This window comes from Heteronotia binoei, chromosome 7, assembly GCF_032191835.1.
Source record: "Heteronotia binoei isolate CCM8104 ecotype False Entrance Well chromosome 7, APGP_CSIRO_Hbin_v1, whole genome shotgun sequence".
Taxonomy (NCBI): Eukaryota; Metazoa; Chordata; class Lepidosauria; order Squamata; family Gekkonidae; genus Heteronotia; species Heteronotia binoei.
This window is the reverse complement of record NC_083229.1, coordinates 72,227,050-72,251,039: the sequence shown is the minus strand read 5'-3', so window position 1 is coordinate 72,251,039 and position 23,990 is coordinate 72,227,050. Positions and strand designations below refer to the sequence as shown.

At 41.6% G+C, this 23,990-nt stretch overlaps 1 protein-coding gene across 1 annotated transcript in view; it reads left to right on the top strand.

The window, feature by feature from the left end:
- Window positions 1–8,373: 8,373 nt before the first annotated feature.
- DTNA (dystrobrevin alpha) overlaps window positions 8,374–23,990 on the top strand; it is a 297,236-nt gene continuing 281,619 nt past the window's right edge. The window contains exon 1 of the mRNA XM_060243836.1: window positions 8,374–8,656. Coding sequence (XP_060099819.1) covers window positions 8,640–8,656 — 17 coding nt within the window. The 5' untranslated portion in view covers window positions 8,374–8,639. The remainder of the gene's footprint in view (window positions 8,657–23,990) is intronic.

Genomic DNA, 23,990 nt, shown 5'->3' with positions numbered 1-23,990 from the left:
GTATTTGTTAATCGCATGTGGAGTGTAACCTCAGTATAATGAGAGGGGTGTTTAACTCTTCCTTCATTTGACTTTTGACATAGAAATCCCTCCCCCTTGTGTTAGCCCTTATACAGAAAAATCCCTTATACAAGAAAAAACCCTCTCCTTTTTCCATGTTGAGATTAAAAGCAGCTGGGGGGATCTGTTAAAGTAACTTGCCAGTCCCCAGGTCCCAGTGGGGGATTCCCTGGTTTTGCAGGCTCCTTCTCACCACCAGCTGGCCTGCTGGCTGGTGGGGGGGGGGTGAGGGGTGGGAAGCCCTGCTCTAACAGCTACCATGTGCCTTTAAATATGTGCAGACTTAAGAGAAGCCTGCAACTGCCTGTGTTTTGAACTGTATGTGTGCCTTTAAATCTGAGCATGAGGAAAGCTGAAAGGGTGGGGCGAGTAGGCAGAGTCTTGTGGATCTTCCCAGTGAGTGTGTGAAGCATGTGAGAAAGGAAGAGGAGTTTTCCTCTGTCTGGAGGAAAACTCCACCCCCTAGGCTGCTCCACTTTTGTTTTCCTATTAGCCTGAAGAAGTTGTTTGAAATACAGCAGATGAAATTCAGCAACTGCTGTAAGTAAATTGCCCCAGTGAGATCACAAAAGTGTGTGCGTGCTAAGTGCGTTTATTTTGACTGCTTTGTGAGAGTGTGGGTGGGTGAATGTTCACTTTCATTAAGTGGAAGTGCAGCTCCTGGGGGATGAGGAAATGAAGACTGTATTCAGGGGAACTGCACTGCTGTATTTTTATTTGTTTATTTTAGGGAATGAGAAAGTGTCCTGGCTCCACTCCAAAGCCTCCAGGCTTCATCCCTAAAGTCCCTAGATATTTTCATAATTGGACCTAGCAATCCTAGTAACTATGTCGAGAAGGAGTTAAATCTCCAATGCCACAAATACTGCAGACCCACTGAGTCTCCATCTTGGCTCTTCTTTGATATTAAAAATGCATCAAGACCTCTAATTACTGATCTCACATGTAGTGCTGCTTCAGCCCTGAAAACTAGCCATTAGTTTGGATTCCTTGTGTCTGCTTCTGCCATACAGATTACACCATCTTCTTTACTAGTTCATGAGTAGTACTAGTTCTTTACTAGTTCATTTTACCTATAGGATGACCTGCGAAATTTTTTGTGTGACTTTTAGAAAGTGATTTAAATGTTTATAAAAATGTCTGACCCTTTATCATTCTTTGTTTAAAATAAGAGTGGGTTTCTGTGATATAGCTTTTTGTATGTTGCATTTACCCTCCAATTCTTTCTCCAAGGAAAGATTTGTGTATGATTCCAAGTGGGTCTCCCACCCAGGTAGTTCCATCATTTTCTGGGCTTTGATTTTTGATTTTTTTTTGGTAGTTTACAGTGTTACTGGCTTTAAGGGAGTCATTAGATTGTGACTGATGATGTAATTGTATTTCCTGAGCTTCCACAATGTTTGGTTGAAAAGTTAGCTACACACATAGCACCAAATGAGTGGATGGGCTCCTGTACGTCACACAAAGTGCTTGCTTCATAGGGTTCTCAGCTGCTGATTAGGAAATACCTGGAGGTTTAGAGGGTGGAGCCTGAGGAGGGCAGAGATTGGAGATGGGAGGACCTCAGCAGGATACAATGCCATAGAGTCCACCTTCCAAAGAGGCCATTTCCTCCAGGTGAACTGATCTCTGTTGCCAGGGGGATGGCTGTAATAGCAGGAGGTCACCAGCTACCACCTGGAAGTTGGCAACCCTATTTCCATAGGGTTGCCAGGTCTTTGTTGGAAAATACCTGGAGACTTTGGGGGTGGATCCAGGAGAGGGAGGGGAGAGGAGAGGAGGATCCTCAGCATGGTACGCCATAGAGTCCACTCTTCAAAGCAGTCATTTTCTCCAGAGGAGCTGATCTCTGCCAGCTGGAGATCAGATGTAAAGTCAGGAGATCTCTAGGCCCTATCTGGAAACCCTAAATTGTTCCAGAATAACTCAAGGAGAAATACCTTATTTGTGATGGTGGAGATTTGTCTTTTCATCAGTAGGGAAAATCCCATGTTTGAGTTCAAATTGAATGCCATAAGGGCTGAAGGCAGCAAATGTTGGTGCTTAAAGGCAGCTTCTCTGCCTGTTCTGGCAGTATTATTGCTCTGTCTCCTAATATGACACTAGGTGCTATACAAGCAGTAAAAAAATTAGATACGTCCTTGCTAAAGGAACCCATGAGGATAGCAAACAAAGGCAAAATAGGGGAATGGAAGGGTTTGCAACCATGTAACTGGCTATCACTGCTAATCCTTCCAGGGAATGGAACACAAATAAACTGTGGCAGTCTGTAAATTACAAGTTCAGTATGTGAGGATTTCCAGTGGAAATAGCAACAGAGAGACTCACTTTTATTTCATTTCATTTCATTTTCATTTTCATTTTCATTTCATTTTATTCTATTTATATCCCGCCCTCCCCACCGAGGCAGCTCAGGGTGGCTCACAACATAAAATTCTAACAATAAGGTTAATTAATATTAAAATACATTAAATAGTTTACAGCAGTTAAAACAAGAAAACGATCTATCAATGTGCTATCCTACAACCTTCCTTTGGGGTTTTTCAGGTACCGGTCAGTTATATGCCAATTGGAAGAGGACTGTCTTACAGGCCCTGCGGAACTCCTCAAGGTTATCAAACCTTATCCCACATAGCTGTTTATGGAGAAGAGCAAGTTTTACACATTTGCAAGAATAAGAAGTGACAGTGGAGAGGATAGTTATTAGCTCAGAAAAGAAGTGCATCCTTCCTACCCAATATACAAATCTTCTGAATTGTTAGATAGTTCCTCTTCAGGCCTTGTTAGGAGAAAACAGCTTTTGCCAAAGGAGCTGGAGAGTGTTGAATAACAAGGACTCTGTGAAGAAGTAGAATTAGCAACAAATTGGTGACATTTATTAGTTACTTATAAACTGTGGGTCCTCTCCATTATGGATTCAGTTGAAAAATATCGAGCTGTTTGCCTTGTTAGCAAGAAGTACTTGTGTGTACGTTTGAGTTTATAGTAGCCAAGCAGTTAGTCCCGCAGCTCTGGTGTTCAAACTGTTCCAAGGCTTTTTCTGTTCAGCAGAACAGAAAGGACTTTTGCAGAAAACAAGTTATTATCCTTGTCTGCAGACAAACCGGTTTTGAACGCAATTTATTCCTGTGTGCATTTGTGGCCGATCTATGAGTAGCACTGGTTCAGTTGCAAATGCTATTAACAATGACTGTCAACAAAGACTTTGTTTTGAAAATCTGGCAAGACTTAAGCCTCTGTTAAAAACAAATGTTTTGCCATGTTATCCTTCTGTATAAACTGACATGACTGTAAATTGATATTTTTCCAGGCTTCAGCTGAAATGTTCAGTAAGTCATCTTGGAGCTCATTCCCTCCTCTCTTATTGAAATGTGTGCAATAAGAAAATCCATACCTGAACATGCATTTGATCTTTAGAATTGTAGAACTACTAAATGAGTAATTATTAGAAATAAATCATTTTAGGGTTGTGCTAGTCTCACTATTGTTCATGGGGTTGGTATTATATTTCCAATTTGATATTTACTTAGAAGTTCCCAAGGGTTTCAAGTGTACATAGTAAGCTATCATTCCAATTTTAGTATTTGTACTGCCAAAGCAAGCATATTGTAAACTGTAAGCCTAGGAAAGAGGTTAGGCTTAGAAGTCTGTGATTCGGAGGGAGTCAGTTTCACGGGTTCCAGTTATATGAATTTTTGTGAAAGCCCCTTGTATCTCTATAGGGCTTCCTTTTGTGTAAATATGGATAGTATTGAGCTATAACTTTTTTCTGTAATGTGTGGGAAGTTCAGGTTTCTAAACCCTTTACCTAGGGTTGCCAAGTCCAATTTAAGAAATATCTGGGGACTTTGGGGGTGGAGCCAGGAGACTTTGGGGGTGGAGCCAGGAGCAAGGAAGTGACATCACTTCCAAGTCAAAGGTCAAGTGATGTCACTTCCTGAGCTTCACTCCTCTATATCACTTCCAGCACACTGCATCAAACCCCACCTCTAAAACCCTTCACGGGGGTTTAAGAATCCTAATTTCTACATCACTTAAATTGAATGTGTCCATCTAAAAAATTCAAACCCATGGGCAATGGCTATCCTCCTACACTTCAAAATGGGGTCTCTTCTAATACTAAATGTATATATCCCTCCCCAGCAAAAATGATCAGATATAGCAAGGTGCTGTAATTAATCTGAATTTTTTATTGAAGAACTTTTATTAGATACTCCAGCACACCTGATTCTAAAGGGGGGGGGAGAGAGAGACTTTAGTGCTAGACTCAATTCAAATGATAAGATTCTAATTGACAGATTTGGATGAAAGCTTGCTAAATAATGTCACTTAATTCAAAACAGATATGGGCTTCCCCCTTAAACAGTGGAAGCCATTCCCAACCTAGTAAGACTTAGTTACTGCTGTCTTCTCAGGTCAAACACAATTACAAGGCTAAGTAGCTCTATCATACCTCTGGTAATTTTGTGGTCAGGTATTTCTCAGTTGCATTCCCTTTGCCACAAAAAAGAATTTGTAGCTCTTTATGCTTCAGGAACTTGGCAATTTGGAAGCTTAAGATAATTCACACCAGAGAAAATTCTTATATGCACACTAGAGCATATTATGTCCTCCTCTATGTCTAGCAATTGGGAGTGGAGGTTTGCATATATCACCCCTACCAAAAATCCTAATAAGCAGCTCTGGTTACCATCATGTAATAGAATAGCTCTAGGGTTGCCAGGACCTGTCACTGACCAGAGGCAGGAGTAGGGTTGCCAGCTCCAGGTTGGGGTATTCCTGGAGACTTGGAGGTGGAGCCTGGGGAGGACACAGAACTCAGGGGATTACAATGCTCCCAAAGGCCACCCTCCAAAGCATCCATTTTCTCCAGTAGAAATTGACTTTTTAATCTGGAGATATGCCATAATTCCAGGAAATACTTTCAAGTATCAGTTATTCGTCTTTCCATTTAGTGGGATTAGAAAAGAACACAATATCAAAGCAATATCTGCAGTGCTGCATTTAGAACACCTGAGACTCAGAAGCAATGTTCCCTCTAAGCTGTGGGGTCATGTGAGCAAAAAATCTACTTTGTGAGCTACTGGCATTGAAGTCATGAGCTCCTGCATAAATTAGTTTCATGTGGGGCCATTTTTCCTGAGCTAAGACAAAAATGTGTGAGCTGGAGACTAAAAACTGAACTAGCTCACACTAACTCAGCTTAGAGGAAACATTGCTCAAAAATATGTTTAAATGTCATCTAGAACCAACATATTCATAATGCAATAAACTATATTGCTTCTTTTTCACAAAAAATACAATTCCTGTCAAACTATCTGATCTTTACCTGGAAAATCCCTCCCCCCAGTTGTTATAGGATTGGTTTGTTTGGTGTGTTTGTTGTGATAAAAAAAAAACCTGCTATATCTTAAGGGGGGGGGGAAGGAGAGCAAGATAATTAACTCAGCTAAACAATGCTAGCAAATAAAAATAGGTTAGTTTAACACCCATTTTCTCAAGTGAAAATGACTTCTGTAATCTGGAAATGAGTTGAATAAGTATGCTTGCACATGAAAAAATATACCTTGAATTAAACGTTGTTGGTCTTAAAGGTGCCACTGGGTTCAAAGTTTTAGCAAGGTTTTAAAAATTAAGACAAATTTCTTCAGAATGTTCCAGACACCCGGGCCAGCATATACTAAAGTTAAGCTGAACATGGGGTAGCCAAAGGCAATAAAAGCAGAGGAGGCAATAAATCAGATAAGACAATGAAAAAATAAACAGTCTCCACAAGAACACAGGGCTGGGACTGCGCTTAGCCCAGCCCGGCTGAAAAGCACATAAAACGAAAACTTAAGCACTCTAAACCAATACCTTAAATCATTGTAGAAAGCACCTTAGTAGCAGAGCAAAACAGCGTCAGAAGATTACTCCTTGCCTGTACACCCACCCACTGCAATTCCTGTTCTGGAAGAGAGGCTTTTCGTCTTAAAAGCAAAGCAACCCCAAAAGTTCTCAATAAGTATTCTGCTGCAAAGTTCTGCAGAAGTTGCTGCTGACAGGTTGAGGGCAAGGCAGTTTATCAGTTCATGCATCATTCAAAATCTCATCAAGAACACCTCATGCCTTTCCGTTCTGTAGTGAAGGCACAGGGCAGGTTTGTGTGAGGAGAAAATGTTTGCTAGATCTCCCCTCTCTCGGTGCCTGGAAGGAATGTTTATTTACACACCAACCACCGTTTGAGCAATGAGATCTACAAATCCCGCAGGCTCTACAAATCTTCCTTACTAACAGGACAGGACAGACACCCCCCCCCCCTTCCCTTCTTTTTAGGCTCTTTCTTAGCATGCCTGGGTGATGACTGGACTCCAGTGCCGAGCCTTCGGTGGGTACAGGGAATCAGGCAGGCTCTCTCCAGGAGAGTGGCATGAAATTGGAGCCGTTCCCCTCCCCCCCTCCCGCTTCTGGACTTTTGAAGAGCGGGGGAGGAGGCTATAAATTCTGGAGTCCCCCGCCAGGGCGGGGGGGTTGGGAAGCCTACCTTTACCTCAAGTACTGTCATGAACTAAGAATTTCCATTATTCTGTGCATTTACCAAGGTACATGTTTGCAAACAGGTAAAGGCTGCAGACTCTCATAGTTGCTTCATAGAGGACATTTGGCTGTTCCAGTGAACATTCTATATGGTCACAGAAGCTGACATCACTCTGTGGAAACTGTTACAAATATTCAGACGTGGTGTGTTGTGGCAAATGTAGTAATATAAAACTGTTGGCAGCTAATATAGTAAAAAAGATGTTCCTAGTTAGTCTGATATCAGGTAACATGATCTCCTTCTGTAGTCAGTTTGCCTCCCTTGATATGGATCTTGAAGCAGGCAGATAGAAGTGCTCCAGCCTTCAATATTGGTTCCCTGCCAGAACTTGATATGGCAGTGGATCAAAATCTAGAAGGTAAGTTCCTTCATCTACTTTGTTCTCTTCTTGTTATTTTGATCTGGCAGCCTTGTGAAACCTCCCAGAATAATGTTCATGTATGACCCCATTTCTTCTTGTGGTTGGGTTTGGAATACATAAACTTCACCATTAACTAATATTAGAGCTGGAAGGAGTGTTGGCTGCCTCTTGCTGAGAGTCAGCCTGGCATTCTTCCCTGTTGTATCTGTACTTGCCTCCCTTCTGAACCATAAGGATATGCATGGTTTTTAAGAAAATACTAAATAATTTCAAAGCTCCTATAGGGAACTAAGTTATAGGGCAATCCAAAACAGAGTTGCCCCCTCCTAAGCCCGCTGAAGTTAGTCAGGGTTGTTTTGAGTTAAAATGGAGGAAGGGAGAATGAAGTATACTGCCTTGGACCTCCTTAGTAAAAGGGCAGTAGAAAAATAAACTAAATAAATACATAATTCTTTATGTACAGATTTAACTGATTAACCATGCTGGTTTTACTCAGTTAACCAGTTAAAGTTTCTTTAATAGGTAAAATAAAGCTCCATGTTCAAATGTATTGTGTCTCGGATTACCCAATAAGAGTAGGCAAATGGCCTGGCGTGGTGTGGACAGCTATGGGGTCACCATAAGTCAGCTGTTTTTTTGATGGCAAAAAAAAAAGCAGGCAACCAACAGAGTAACTGTTTCTGCCATGTCGGCTTATGAGCTTCTTGTTTAACACTACTGGAGAGAGAAAAAATCTTGAATTGATGGACATTAGTCTTACTTTCCAAGACAGTTTTTCATTTTGAAGTCTGTAATCCTAAACACACTTAGCCTGAAACTTAGTTGCACTGAAATATTTGGGGCTTACTTATGCTTAGTGGAAGAAATCAGACATTAGGTGCATTCACACACACTAAATAATGCACTTTGCAACTGGATTTTTATTGTGTAAGAATAGTGCAATCCACTTGCAAACAATAGCCATGTGAAAGCACCCATTGTCTTAGCAATGTTTATTCAATCACAAAGTAAGGGGAATATTGTTATTTTCATTCAGTCATATATATCTGATACAAACCTTCGAAATTCTGTATGCTGTTAGAAGCGGGACTGCTCTGTGCTGTGTTGCTGCAGGCATTCAGGAATGTCACTTGCAGAACATTCCTTTCCTTGGGCAGCCAAGTTTGGAAATCAGTTTATTTCTGGTTGCAAAACCATGATGGTGTTTGAATGGCAGATGTGGCAAGTGAACTTCAGTTTCCATCTCTGCCAAGGATCGGTGAAAGCCTCTTCTTTCACCTTACAGAGACAGGTTTTTAAAAAAGCTGCATGGGGCTGTTGGAAGGAGGAAGGGAGGGAGATAAATGGGGGCGGAATAGCAAGGGGTGAGGGAGAGAAAGGGAGTGTATTTGAATGCTTGTGATTGGTAAGCTTTGCAAATGCATCTGCCAGCAGGACTTAAGTGGAATGTGAAACCAAATCATTTACAAGTTAAAGATAGACACAGAGAAAGCAGCATCTTGAGCCGGGGTTTAAATTCATTTTCCCTTTGACTTCTAGTTTGGGAACTTTCCTTTTTGTCTCCTCAAGGACTCTATTAGTATTTCTTCAGACAATACAACAACTCTTAGGGCAGTGGAATTATCAGGTTGTCAGAAGACGATGGTTCATGCTGCAGGGTAAGTAGCAAGCTTTGTCTGAGCACTTCCTTTCTCTTACCATACATACCTACTTTCCTGTGATCTGAGCATGATGTGGAGTCAGTGAATGTGGAGCTTATAATAGACAATGCTCCTTGTTTGCCTTTTATGAGAGGTTCAGTATGCATGCTTCAGCAAGCTGTTATTATTACACAACTATACTTGATACAACATGTTTATCTTTTTATTTTATGATCATGGTGGAATAGCTTTAAAAGTTCTCCTTTTTTCTGGGTCTGTTTTGTTTGAGCAGCAGAAGTTTTTCCTGCAGCAACAGAATTGAAATTGAGTTATTCTTTGATGAGAGGCCAGCATTATTTAAGTCGAATGTTTCTCAAGATCCCATTTTGATCTTGGTTGTGCAAAGTGGCAAAGAAACCAAGTGTAATTTGGGGACGTGAAACATTTTATTCATAGGCATTTTCGTACAAGTTCCTTTACCTCATACTGTATGTCCTTACTGGGGGATGTTTGTATTTTGTAGTATAAATTGATGGTTATGTTTCATCAAGATATGCAACAGTAGCATTTTCTAAAATTGATTCCTTAAAGCGTAAGAAGGTGCAGAGTGTACTTGAACTCTTGATTAGCTGATAAAAATAGGTTTGTGTTTACATATCTGATAGGTCTGTTCAGGGCTTTTTTCTGGGGGAACTCAGTGGAACAGAGTGCCAGAACCTCTTTGTAGAAACAGAATTCTCTAAAAAATGTTTAAAAGTTCATGAGGGGGCACCCATGTGTTTCTCCTTCATTTCCTTCTTGAAAGTTCTGGTGCCTCTTTTTCTAGAAAAACAACAACCTGGGTCTGTTAACTTTTTTGCAAAGTTGTCTGATCCAGATCAAACTATACTGCTGTATATTGTTACTCATGCATAGATGCCATTAAGATAATGGGATTTGCATGAAACTAATGTCATTGTGAAATATTGTATTATGTGAGATGAGATTGTTATAACTTCTATTTTAAAAATAAACCCTTAACTGTAATGTTGGTGAGTGAGAGAAAGCTGAGACCTACTTGTTTTATTGTGGAAAATGGTATTATAAAGAGAGAGCTGTGGGTTGTCTTAGTTTCTGTAAAATGCAAGGCTTGCATTTAATCATTTACAACTTGAAAATTTTACTGTGGTATAAAACTATTTCCTGCTTTCCACTTACATTGTTGGCTTTCCAAAATCCTATCTGTAAACACTTTTTTGTGTTAGCTATAAGAGGGACAAAGTATGTTTTATGGTGATATAAAACTCATGATTTCTGGTTTATATATTCTAGAGAGTTGTTTAATGCCTCAAGGGAATCTTTGCTTTGCTATGCAGAACACTTGGCCTCCACAGGAACTGGTTTCCTTTAATTGACTAAGATGCCACTGCACCTGACAGTTCATTACTTGTTAACAAATTTGTTTCCTTGGTGAGTTCCGCACTAGACCTTTAATCCTGGTTCAGCCTGGTCCCCAAACTCTTATTCTACACTTGAATCATGGAAATCAACTCTATATAAGTTTATGATTCTTGTGTAGAGGGGTAGTGCGGAATTGGCCCTTGTTAAAAACCCCTTGTGTCAGGATACTCAAAACAGATATAACAGTTTACCAATTGACATGATTGAAAAGATCTGGAAATTAATTTGCAAGAGCAAACCAAATATAGAGGAGAAAGTATGGGTATAACTACTTGAGTGAAGCTCTCAACTTCTTTGCCCTGTGCTACTGCTACTAATGTTGTTTGATGAAATGTTATCTGGGTGCTTTGCGCTGGGAACTCCAGATACAGCTTCTGTTTAAGTTCTGGGGGTCACTGTATTTAGTGTTGCTGTATGAGTAATTCACTGATCACAGGGGCTCCAAGTTACCCCATTCTAGAGGCTTCTTAGGCCCGGGGGACTATAAAGAATTTTATCTTTGGCAGGATGGAGCTCTTATACTTTAAGGTCTGCCCTATTAGCTTTCTCAGGCAAGAATTCTAGATATGTAAACATTAAAAGCATGCATGAGTGTATGTCTACAGCATTTCAGTAGACGATCTCATTTGCCTCCAAACTTGAAGTTGCGTGGGAGTGGATGGAGCAGGTGGCAGGGATGCTCTAGTGTTTCTATCCAAGAAAGAGTTTCCATGCCATGACAGCTCAGACCCGTGGTCCATAAAGTCGATATTCTGTACTCAGATGGGCAATCCCTCTGCAGGGTGTTAGGAAGAGTTTTTCACATACAGAGCCAGTGCTAGGTTTTCTAGCACCGTAGGCGAATCACCCACTAGCGCCCCCCCCCTTATGAAAAAATATAGGGAACATGAAGAGCACCAAACTTGAAACTTTTCACATTTTTAATTTACTGATTTTTACGTTTAATGTTTTTTTTAAAACAAAAATGTGATATGTTATAAAAAAACCCACCTGTGATAATAAGTGCTTTCTGGCCACACCAGGAAAGAGGGTGGCAGGATAGGATGATGTGGGAGACCAAGTCACACATTGGGGAGAGGGGGGTGGCTTGGCTTTGTTGAGGGAAGCTTGGTGATGGGAGAAGACAAGGTGACAGTGGTCAGGAGCCAGAGTAATGTGTCTGGGAGGGGGCACCCAGTGGTGCCCCCTAGGCCAGGTGGCTCCCTAGACTCAGAGCATTTTATAGTTTTAGTTTATATTTTTAGTTTCTCCTGTGATCCTTGGAGTTTTTCTTGCTGTTTTATTTAAAAATTGCATTGCCAAATTGCATCCCACTATTCCCCCACCTTTCCATTTTAAACAAAATATCACAAGGATTTTAAGCATGTTTGTATTTTAAGTTAAAAATAATATCTTTAATTGTGTATCTGTATCCTTTATAAAGTTTATATCTCTACTACCTACATTTTATGACACACATGGCTTGGCCCCACAAAGTCCCATTTGTGTCAAACCCAGCTCTCATAAATCAGTTTGACAATCCTGAGTTAGGGGATCCTTTCTGCCCAGGTGACAGGCACATCACTCAAGTCTTCCCAAAATCCCACATGCAGCTTGCCTCCTCGCTTTGTGCCCAGAAAGAAAAAGAGGCTGAGTTCAAACAAACTCCCCAATCAATTACTACAGAAGCAAGGCAAGTATGGCTGCATCCTGCAGGAGGAAATTTCAAAACTACTGCACTGCTCAGCACCCAGGCTGCTTGCTGGTACAGCCAGGGCAATTCTCCTGCTTACATTGGAGGCAAAGGTGGGGGGATATTTGGTGTGGATACAAGTGGGGGGAGAGGCTTTGGTTCCCAGTGGCATTTTAAGTTTAGCTGGTGGGGCTGCTGGCAGGCAGGGAAATTGCCCCACCCCTGGAAGTTGTGCTTGGGGAAAGGGCTGTCGTGGGTCCTCCAAGCAGCCCAGAGAGCAGCGAAATACCAGCAGTGGCTTACCGGTGATGAGAGAGAAGGGCTGTGACTGGTGAGAGAGGGCAGCATAGGACTGGAGAGTAGCATGGGGCTTGCCTTGCTGGTTTGCCAACATGAGAAAGAGTGGCTGCTGCTGGTGTGAGGTGAGAGAGGGTTGTGCAGGATTGGGGGTGGCACAGGGCTTGCCTTTCCAGCTTGCCGTCCATGAGACAGAGCGACCATGGCCAGCAAGAGGTGAGAGAGGGTGGTGTGGAGCTTGCCAGCAATAAGTGCAATAAATAAAATAAAATATTGGAAGTCAGGGGGCCCGAGCTGGAGTGGAAGTCGAGGCAGGCCCCAAGAGCCTGTCTCTGGTGGAGCTGTAGATAATAAGCCTCCTGTAGGCAGAACTGGCAAATGCTGGTTTTCTAAATATCCCTTTTAAACCCCTAGAAAGATGATGTCTGAATCATGGGGTGACCTTCATAGAGAAAGAACCATGTGGGTTGGGAAACTGGGTGAAATCAAGGCCCCCGCATCTTCCACTGGTGGAGTTCCACAATTTGCTTGTGCCCAAAGAACAGGAGGGGGTGTGTGACGGTGGTGGCTGCCACCACCCTATGCTATCTGAAGCAGATGGCTCCTCATATCCTTCTTGGCTGCTTCTCACTCCTTTTTAAAGCAAGTGCTATAACAGCCATGACTGGAAAGGCTTTGTCATCACTAGCACTCCCTCTCCAGTTGCCATCAGCATAAGCTGAGCAGCAGCAGCTGACCAGTCAGGTAGCAGACAAGAGTCTGCATTAGGCCAGCAGCAGCACCTGGGCTAGCCAGGGATGGGCAAGGCTGGTGGCACAGCTGAGGAGTGTTGGCTGGGGGGTGGGGTCAGGCAAGGTGGTTTCTACCCCCATGAGATGAGCAGCACAGCTGAGGATGGGCAGGTTGTGAGCCTTGCTCACCACCCTGGCTAGCAAGTGCTACTCAGCTGACAGCTGTGGGTGCCATGGGATTCTTCCCCATTACAAGCAAGATTGGGAAGACTCTCAGCATGGGCAGCCATGCACACACTGGCTCCAACAGCTGAGCAGTGTGAGGAGTGAGGCCTGCACTGGCCCCGTCAACTGCATTGTGTTGGCCAGGCATTCCACTGAGCTGATAGAGCAGCTCCCTCCACCAGCCCTACATCTTCATGGGAGCAGTGGCCCCTTGCCTAGCCACTGGGCTGCAACAGATCAGGGGCCAATTTCAAAGGTTAGTATGGACCAACTCTGTGATTCTTTGATTCTAGGGCTTGACCATTTTCTTATCAGTCCAGTGTACCAGGTCAGATTGGCCTACTTTTGCCTTTTAGTTATCCAGTGAAGTAACATGAAATTACATAAAATTATTTAGTCTTTTGCTAGAGAACTCTAGTCAGTATGAGTATGTAACTCATTACCAGAATATTACCAAGCAATGTGTAAAGTCAAGGCTGGTTTTGGCTTTCGTTATTATTGCAAACTGAGTTCTTGGTGGCTGAGAAACACAGAAAATTATCTGCACAAATGTCTTTGTGTACCTTTGAGCACACGTTTATGCTGTATGTGGATTTGGTTCCTAGGTCTTATTCACATGATGTATTTTGATGTGTATCTGCTTATTTCAAATGTTCATGTGTACTTCTGATAACTAAATGATTGTTAATGATGCAAAACTGTAACGGGTTTAAAATTAAAGTTTTGTTACAAAGGGAATACAGTGGATGAAAGCATAAGTTACTCCTAATTTCCTAATGTAACGTGTAGGGCTTTTTTTGTAGTAGGAACTCCTTTACATATTAGGCCACACCTCTGATATAGCCAATCCACCAAGAGCTTACAGGGCTCTTAGTACAGGGCCTACTGTAAGCTCCAGGAGGATTGGCTAAATCAGGGGTGTGTGATCTAATATGCAAAGGAGTTCCTGCTACAAAAAAAAGCCCTGCATGTGAATAAACTTTTAGCATTTATTAGAAAAGGGCATTTCTTAGAAACATAACCAACAGAATAAACCAGGATAATTGGTTGGCTAACTTCCCCCTTTCACAAAATGGAAATAAACTCTTTTAATATATTTTGCTTCCATCGTACTTAAGAGTGTTAACAAGCTATATCAGTTGGCCACTATAGTATATCTATGGGAAACACAAAGTTTTAGGGCCAAGTCAGGCATAGATTACCAAGTTCTGAATAGGTAAGTAGACCCTCCAGAAGGAGAGCCACATAAACACAACAGGATTTAAAGGGGGACTGTATATTTTAAAAAGCTAACATGAAGGTAGAATGCCAGCAGGGGGGTGGGGGCTTTCCAGTGTTTTGCACTGAGTATCACATGTATGACTGTCTGCCCACAGGACAGAAGTCTTGGGTGTGTGCTCGATGCAAGAAGCTCCTGGTCCTCAGGGAACGAGTTCGTACCCTTAAAGCCGAGGTGGCTGACCTGGAGATGCAGAGACATTCAGTTAGGCACTCGGAGAAGACTCTCGGAGACGAGCCCCACTCTGAACATGGCAGCCCCATTGCTGCCAGGGAGCATGAGGGTCGAGAGGGAACAGGGCACCGTGATGAGGACAAGGGGAATGCGCCCTCAGAAGGGACCTCTTCAGTTGGCGAGCGGGTATCCTTTCACATCAAGAAACCATCCCTGGGCAGGGAGGGAGGGGGGCGGGTCTTGGTAGTTGGTTATTCGATCCTTAGGCAAGCAGACAGCTGGGTGGCAAAACCGCATACTGACCATATGGTGACTTGCCTGCCTGGTGCGAAGCTAGCAGACATTACATGTGTTGTAGATAGGCTGATAGAGAGTGCTGGGGAGGAGCCAGTGGTCGTGGTGCATGTTAGCACCAATGATGTAGGGAAATGCAGTCGTGACGTCCTGGAGGAAATATTTAGGCTGCTAGGCAGGAAACTTAAGGCCAGGACCTCCAAGGTAGCCTTCTCGGAAGTGCTACCTGTTCCACGTGCAGGACAGGAGAGACAGGCACAAATTAGAAGTCTCAAATGTGTGGATGAGAGGATGGTGTAGGGAGGAAGGGTTTAAGTTTGTTAGGCACTGAGATGCTTTCTGGAACAAGCGGAAAATGTACAAAAGAGATGGTCTCCACTTGTCCCCAGAAGGAACCAGTCTGTTGGCGCTTAAAATCAAAAAGGTGACAGAGCAGTTTTAAAACTAAATCTTGGGGGAAACCCAACAGGAGATGAAGGGTTAGCTGTTACTTTTCTACTGGGTAATGGATCAGAGTTGTCCACTGAAATGGTGACAAACAGTATGGACTGTCTGCCAAAGTCTCAAGGCAGCAGGAGGAAGGTTGCAGGCCTAACTTGCCTCGGAAATTATAGATGTTTGTATACAATGCTAGAAGTGTTCAAAGTAAAATTGGTGAGTTGGAATGTTTAGTGTTGGGGGAAAACAGACATTGTGGGAATTTCAGAAACTTGGCGGAATGAGGGGACTCAGTGGGACACGGTGATTCCTGGATATAAGGTATATCAGAAGGATATGGAGGGAAGAGTTGGAGGTGGGCTGGCTCTGTATGTCAGAGAGGGTATACAGTCCAGTAAGACTGAGGTCAGAGAATTAGATTCCCTTCTAGAAATGCTTTGGGTCAAAATAGAGGGCCCAAAAGGAAATTTAACTACGGGAGTTTGTTATCATCCACCAAATCAAAATGTAGAGGATTATAATATGATGGAAAGATTAAAGATAGTAGCTAAACATAAAAATTGTGTCATAATAGCCGATTTTAACAACCTGCGGATTGATTGGATCAATATGTGTTCTGGTCGAGAGAAAGAGATTGAGTTTCTAGACGCTCTCAATGACTGTGCTATGGAGCAGATGGTCACAGAACCTACCAGGGGTGGGGCAATCCTGGATTTGGTCCTAAGTAATGTCCAAGACTTGGTGAGAGATGCAAAAGTGATTGCACCGCTTGGGAACAGCGACCATAACGTTATTGATTTCACCATTTGTATAAACAGGAAGTTGCCCCAAAAGACCAGCACAACCACGTTTATCTTTAAAAGGGGTAAATTCTCTGAGATGAGGAGGCATGTGAAGAGGAAACTGAAAGAAAAGGTAAATGCAGTCCTTGGGGAAGCTTGGAGGCTATTTAAAACTACAATCCTAGAAGCTCAGATAAAATACATACCACAAGTTAGGAAAGGTACAAAGGTATAAGAAAAGGCCTGCATGGTTAACAAAGTTACGGAAGCTGTAAAAGGTACGAAGGTTCCTTTAAGCAGTGGGAAACTAGTCCAACTGAAATTAATAAAAGGGAACACAGGCCATGGCAAAACAAATGCAAGACTGTGATCAGGCAGGCAAAAAGGGACCATGAGGAGCATATTGCAAAAAACATAAAAACCAACAATAAAAATTTCTTCAAATATATTAGAAGCAGGAAACCAGCCAGGGAGGCAGTGGGGCCCTTGGATGACCAAGGGGTAAAAGGATTACTGAAGGAGGATAGGGAAATGGCTGAGAAACTGAATGCATTTTTTTCTTCCGTCTTCACTTTGGAAGATGATAAGTGTTTGCCCACTCCATTACTACTAATTTTGGAAGGGGTGTTGAAAGACCTGAGTCAGATTGAGGCGACAAGAGAGGAGGTCCTACAACTGATAGACGAATTAAAAACTAATAAGTCTCCAGGTCCGGATTGCATACATCCAAGAGTTCTAAAAGAACTCAAAGGTGAACTTGTGGATCTCCTGACAAAAATACGTAATCTTTCATTGACATCTGCCTCTGTTCCTGAGGACTGGAAGGTAGCAAATGTCACCCCCATCTTTAAAAAGTGTTCCAGAGGAGATCTGGGAAATTACAGGCCAGTCAGTCTGGCTTAAATACTGGGGAAGTTGGTAGAAACCATTATCAGGGACAGAATGAGTAGGCACATTGATGAACACAAGTTATTGAGGGAGACTCAGCATGGGTTCTGTAAGGGAAGATCTTGCCTCACTAACCTGTTACAGTTCTTTGAGGGGGTGAACAAACATGTGGACAAAGGGGACCCAATAGATGTTGTTTACCTTGACTTCCAGAAAGCTTTTGATAAAGTTCCTCATCAAAGGCTCCTCAGTAAACTCGAGAGTCATGGAGTAAAAGGACAAGTCCTTGGCTAATTAATAGGAAACAGAGAGTGAGTATAAATGGGCAATCTTCGCAGTGGAAGACGGTAAGCAGTGAGATGCCACAGCTCTCAGTACTGGGTCCCATTCTCTTTAACTTGTTCATAAATGATTTGGAGTTGAGAGTAAGCAGTGAAGTGGCTAAGTTTGCAGATGACACTAAATTATTAAGGGTGGTAAGAACCAGAGAGGATTGTGAGGCACTCCAAAGGGATCTGTTGAGGCTGGGTGAGTGGGCGTCAACATGGCAGATGAGGTTCAACGTGGCCAACTGCAAAGTAATGCACATTGAGGCCAAGAATCCCAGCTACAAATACAAGTTGAGGGGTGTGAACTGGCAGAGACTGACGGAGAGAGAGATCTTGAGGTCATTGTAGATAACTCACTGAAAATGTCAAGACACTGTGCAATTGCAATAAAAAAGGCAACACCATGCTGGGAATTATTAGGATGGGAATTGAAAACAAACCAGGCAGCATTATAATGCCCCTGTATAAATCAATGGTGCGGTCTCATTTGGAACACTGTGTACAATTCTGGTCACCGCACCTCAAAAAGAATATTATAGCATTGGAAAAAGTCCAGAAAAGGGCAACTAGAATGATTAAAGGTTTGGAACACTTTCCCTATGAAGAAAGGTTAAAACGCTTGGGGCTCTTTAGCTTGGAGAAGCGTCGACTGCGGGGTGACATGATAAAGGTTTACAAGATTATGCATGAGATGGAGAAAGTAGAGAAAGAAGTACTTTTCTCCCTTTCTCACAATACTAGAACTCGTAGGCATTTAATGAAATTGCTGAGCAGTCGGGTTAGAACGGATAAAAGGAAGTACTTCTTCACCCAAAGGGTGATTAACATGTGGAATTTGCTGCCACATGAGGTGGTGGCGGCAACAAGCATAGCCAGCTTCAAGAGGGGTTTGGATAAAAACATGGAGCGGAGGTCCATCAGTGGCTATTAGCCACAGCATATTATTAGAACTGTCTGGGGCAGTGATGCTCTGTGTTCTTGGTGCTTGGGGTGGGGGGAGGGTGGGCAAAGTGGAAGGGCTTCTAGCCTCATTTGTGAACCTCCTTTCTATTTTGGCCACTGTGTGACACAAGAGTGTTGGACTGGATGGGCCATTGGCCTGATCCAACATGGCTTCTCTTATGCTGTTATGAATGTACCTATTTCACAGGTCATTAATCTTGTCTTTTCCTGTTGTTGTAGATTAATGTTGAGGTTCATGTTCAGTATAGCCACATATGCACTCAAGACTTTTTAAAAAAATTAGAAGTTGGCAAATACATACTGATGTCTTTTCCTTTTGGAAAGGAACATAAGAGATTTTTTCCCCAATTGATTAAATGCCAAAGTGAAATGAATGGAGATGAATTCTATTGGCACAGTCCTTTCTAGAGTTGTTGTATTCCTGATAATTCCTTAATTAAAGCTGGCAAAGGTATGACTTCCATCATGAGCTGGTATGCTGACAATTTTGTAAACATGCTCTTCTTAGTGTGATAAAATAGAGCAAGTGTTCTTTCAGTCCACGCTCAGAAAAGCTCTGAGTCATATAGAGCACTGTACAATTGGGTGAATTAAATTCCCTGTTTAAGCTTTCACTTAATATATTCATTTTTACTTTTAATTACAGAATATTTTGTCACAGATTTAGGTTGGTGTGATACTGAGTCCGCTTGCGGAGAGGGCGGGATAGAAATTTAAAGTAATAAATAAATAAATTTAAAGTAATAAATAAATAAATAAAACTTTCATATTTTAAAAGTTCAGTATCTTAACTAGTGTAAATTGATCAGTTTTAATAGTTTAATAGTTGATACTAAAAGTTGAATGTACAGGTATAAACTGAATTAATTCCAGTGACATGGGTCAAGATCTGCACTGGTGCAAATATGGATATTATGTAGGTCTTATTTATACATTTCTATAGGATTTGAGATTGCTTGCAGATTAAAAATGCTCATCGTTTGGTATATCCCAGACTATTTACCAGACCCAGTTCTCCAAACCACCCCACAAGATATCTGTTCATCATTTTGGAGAGCTTCTCCACTTGGCCCCTGTTTCTATTTTATTCTTGTGAACACTGCATGTTCAGTTAATGGTTTGAATGTACCTTTGTTGGTTCTTTTGTGCAAGTGCAAGTATCTCTCCACTAGGATTACTTTTTGCCTTAATTGCAGTATTTAAGCATATAGGTATCTTAGGTAGGTATAGATCCATTCTCATGTTGAACTGATTGATGATAGAGATGATCCTATTAATACTTCTTTGGATTATGTTAGGTCATGCCTGCATAAAGGGCATTTGGCAAGCCACATACCTCTGAATATATCTTTATACATAGAAAAAAATTGTTCAGTGTTGAATCAGCACAGACTTGTAAATCCTTAACTCACTTAAGACCTAGCCAGGAGACATCAACAACTGCCTTTCTCGAAATATTAAAACTTTTCTTAGTCGTTCTGTTGAAATGTCCCACACCCCAGGATTCATGTTAAACTTACAATAATTGGATCTGCATTCTTTATATGTGCAAAATACCTTCCCACAGATTAACAGCTAGCAGTGGGAAAGCTACAAGAAAAGAGTCAGCTTCATAGGCACAGAGCAACTCAGTGCCATAAATAGACAGTTGGCTGTGGCCATAGGAAGAAAAATGGTTTTAACTAACACCTTGGCCAGAGAATCCCACAAGAAGAAGAGAGAAGAGATCTCTGGATGTTGAGAAAAAAGTCTCTTCAGATCTGTTCTGTGCCTCAGCCATTTTGTCTTAAACTATGAAGGACTAAGCCATTCTTGTCTGGACTGCATCTTGACTACATGGTGTTGAGGACTGCCATGGGGAAAAACCCCACCTGGAGGAACTGTGTTAATGAACTACGTCTGACTATTTGCAGCTTCAAGAATAAATAACCTACTTTAAGTTATCCTTTAGGGTGTTTACAGAGTTCATGAAAAAAGAGGATATGCCGTTTTATTGCTTTTTCTTTTGACCTTTGCTGTGTTGTATTTTTTCATTCATAAATTTCCTTTTATTTTGCTATAGTTAGAATTCATTTACCCCCTATTTGCCCCAGTCAAGCATGTTTACCCAGAGAAATAAAGAAATGTTGCAGCATCCCTTCAACCCTCCAGTACAGAAGTGAAGGTGCCAAGAAGGCCAAAGCGAGAAGGACCTTCTAATGGTGGCAGAAGAAAGCCTGAGATAAGACCACTCAGGTGGGGATTTCCTTTGATATGGACTGTGGTGTTGGATAGACAGAACAGATTTAGGAGAGCAGAGAAATGGCAGGCTGCTGGACAGAGATCTAGTCAGCCGAGCAAAGTTCTGTTCAGGCTCTTATGAGAGCCAGTTCTTCCCAGTCCTATTGGTTGATTTCTGTGGCATTTCAATATATATAATATACAGTTAACCACTGATATTTTTTTGCCTACTTTTCTGTAGGAGGCTGAAGTTGGTTCCTTATTCGGAATAAGCTTATTCCCAGTTCCTTATTCATTCCTTATATGCGACTTATTCATTAATTCAACCAGAAACACTGAGGAGAGTTATAAAGCTCTGAACCCCCCAAATAAGGACTGCACGTCGCATATGCTTGAGCCCTCAGTGTCCAAATGTCAGAAGATAGACCTTAGGACCACCAGAGTGCTGGGTGTTGATAACTAATATTATTACCATTGATGCCAGAAGCATAATTAAATAAAGATCATTTGAAGTTGCTATTACTTGGAGGAGGATAGAAGGGATAAAACAGTTTAATCTTCACTACAGCCTATTTGCATTGACCTACTTATGATGTTGGAAAAAAATGTCTCTTCCCATTATAACAATATGGATTTCTTCAGCAATTTTAAAACTGCCCAAAAGGAAATTGCCTTTCCTAACAATTCCAGGAGGAATTCTGGATGCAAGGAGGTAAACATTATTTACCTCAATTTAATTCTAGAAAGTGATACCCCCCCCCCCCATCTGTAAGATATCGCTAGTCTAAGTAGCAGTATAAACATTTTCATGTGACTATAGAACTGTGAGATATGAAAGAGAGGAAGGGTGCAAATATTTTAAAAACAAAATTAGCGCTGCACTGAATTTTCATGAGGTCTAATTTTTGGCAGAAAAAGCCTCTTCAAAAGAAAAACCCTGCTATGGGGTGTTTCATCATTTGTTCATATCTCTGATATGCAGCTCCTTCAATACCATTTTTAGGTCTTCTGTTTCTTACCACATGATTCAAAGCATTCAGGCATCCCAAAGCAAACATGATGTCACAGCACCATATGGTAGACAATCACACTTGTCTGTGTAATGGTGCCACTAAGGACTAACGCAGCCATTCCATTCTGAATGGAGGAAGATAGAATACATTCCCCAGGCAACCAGGTGATCCTCAGTGTCTTGCCACATTGTGCTTATTACTTCATTACCTGCCAGAGGTGAGCAGCCAGATTTATTTTTTTGATCCATTCCAGTTCTAGCCATACATAGTTATGCAAAGCAAGTTTAAGCAGATGGTAGAGAAGTGCATTTGAGTGCTGATATAATCTCTCTGCACTGAATTACTTCCAGTTCAGATGTGCATTCCCCATCCACACTACTTGCTCCGGTTAACCAGCTGAAACAGTTGTCCATGGGTTAGATTAAGAAGCTATTTAGTAATTTCATTGTAAAATTACTGCCATACCCCATAAAATGATATTGTGCAGCCACTTCTCATATTGTCTGCCCCATCCCAGTGATCCTTGTTTTGTTAGTAGATGAAACAGTATATATTTCAGGTGTTTCCCCATAATCAGAGTTCAAGTTGCAGAGGATGGTTTTGTGCCTGTAGGTAGGCCTTGTGGCTGTGATTATTTCCTTCTTTACAATGACATTTGTTGTCTGTTGGGCTCGTGATATAGATGGAAGTCTGTAGAGAGTTTCAACCAAATTCCTATGTGTTCTAGAGTTCCTGTGAATTCACTTAAGAATAAAAAGCAGTTTCTTGCCTCAATAAAACTTAAGGCAGCCTTCAATTACCTTTAGGGTCAAAATGCTAACCATTCAGGTAGTGACCATGTTTCAGGTGGTTATGGTCTTTCTCTGTTATACATGCATGTTGGATTGTAAGATGTTTATGAGTGTGCCAGGTACTGCTGAGATGGCAGTTGGAAAGTCCCCTAATATACTTCATGGTCTATTTTGTGTATTCTAGAATCATAGGAATATGAAATGGGCTGAGTGCATGTTTAAATTATTCTGGAGTCAGGTTAGAAGAAAGGACTGTTTAATGAGGTTCTCCCGCAGTTCTGATTAATGGATAACTGAAAGCAACCTCATTTGAATCAGGTTGCCTTCAGTTAACACAGAAACAATCCTGATAAGAGTGGAAAGTATTCAAATAGTATTAGAATGCTGTTTAAAGGGCATAATAGGAACAACCACTGTGCCTTATTTACTCTTACAGTGCAGTCCTATGCAGTTACTCCTGTAAAAGCCCATTCATTTCAGTGGGCTTCTATTGGAATAATAATAAAAGCACTGTTAAAATAGTTTCTTGCAAGTGGATTTCTTTAAAATTGTTTGGGTTCTATGATGTGGAAAACGTAAGAGTTTCTGCATACAGCTAAGCTGGTTTCAAACATGTACTATAACCTCTCAGAGTTGCACTTGCAGAACTCAGATTGGATCAGAACCATCTATCTGGTGTGTTTTCATCCTACCATTCTTCCAAGGAGCTTGGAACAGTGTGCAGAGTTCTTCTTTCCCCCATGTGGGAAACTACTTCATACAATGCTTCTCATGCGTTTTTGGCACCTATGAAAATAGTATAGTAATCAGTCAACCACATGAGTTACTGAATATATGAATGGCGTTTCTTTGCAATAGGATTGACTAGATGTAGTTGTGTGTATGATACTTTGTGCCACTCAGACACAAAAATGTCAATAGAACTTGTATTTTATTTGTTCTTGTGTTATTCCTAGTGTATTCCAATTTCACCAATCACAAGATGAAAAACCGCAGTGAAGGGGGGCGCGGGGAGAGACACCTTTCCAAGAATTGTAACAATGCCCTTCAGTTTCTCCTGAATGCAGCTTTCAGCATGGAAGCTGAACAATGGCCAAACAATGCCTGTGGCGATGCAAATTAAATGATTGTCTTATGCTTCAAAGCATGTCTGATTTATGTTTTCAAATCCCAAATATTAATTAAGACTGTACAGTTGCTGTATGGGCTGATTCCAAGCTTGGGGGAAAAAGAACAAGCCTCGGCACTGCCTGTGAACACCCTTTTCTCAGTATGCATCAAGCTCAAGACACCTCTGTTGACCCATGTCAGTTGCTATGTTAGGAAAAATAGCCAACAACGTGTGGCGCCAGCATAGATCCAGGTCAGTACTTGTAAAAGGTTAATTAATATTCTTTCATATGGACTTGCTGCAGAGGTAAAGATAGTCCATGTGAATAGCTTTGAGCTATGTAGGATTTCTAAGTGGCTGTAAGTAGGATGAGAGCCTTTGGCAAATAGGAATTTTGAAAATCACATTCTCTTCTTTCTTTGCAGAAGCAGTAGTCAAAGCAATGGTGATGGTAATATCTGGTGCCAAAGCAGTGGTCAAAACAATGGTGGTGGTATATCTGGTGCCAATTGGCTCAGTATTGTCTGTGTTTGTATTTGTAAAATGGCAGCATATAAATGGCCTTTGAACTGTGCCCAAAGCTACAGAGCCTCTCAGCTGGAGATTTCTGGGATAAAGAAGAAGGGAAATGCCTTTGAGGATGTGGATATAAAAGTTGATCTGAACTCAGCAGCAGAAGGGTTTCATGAGGATGATTATTACATC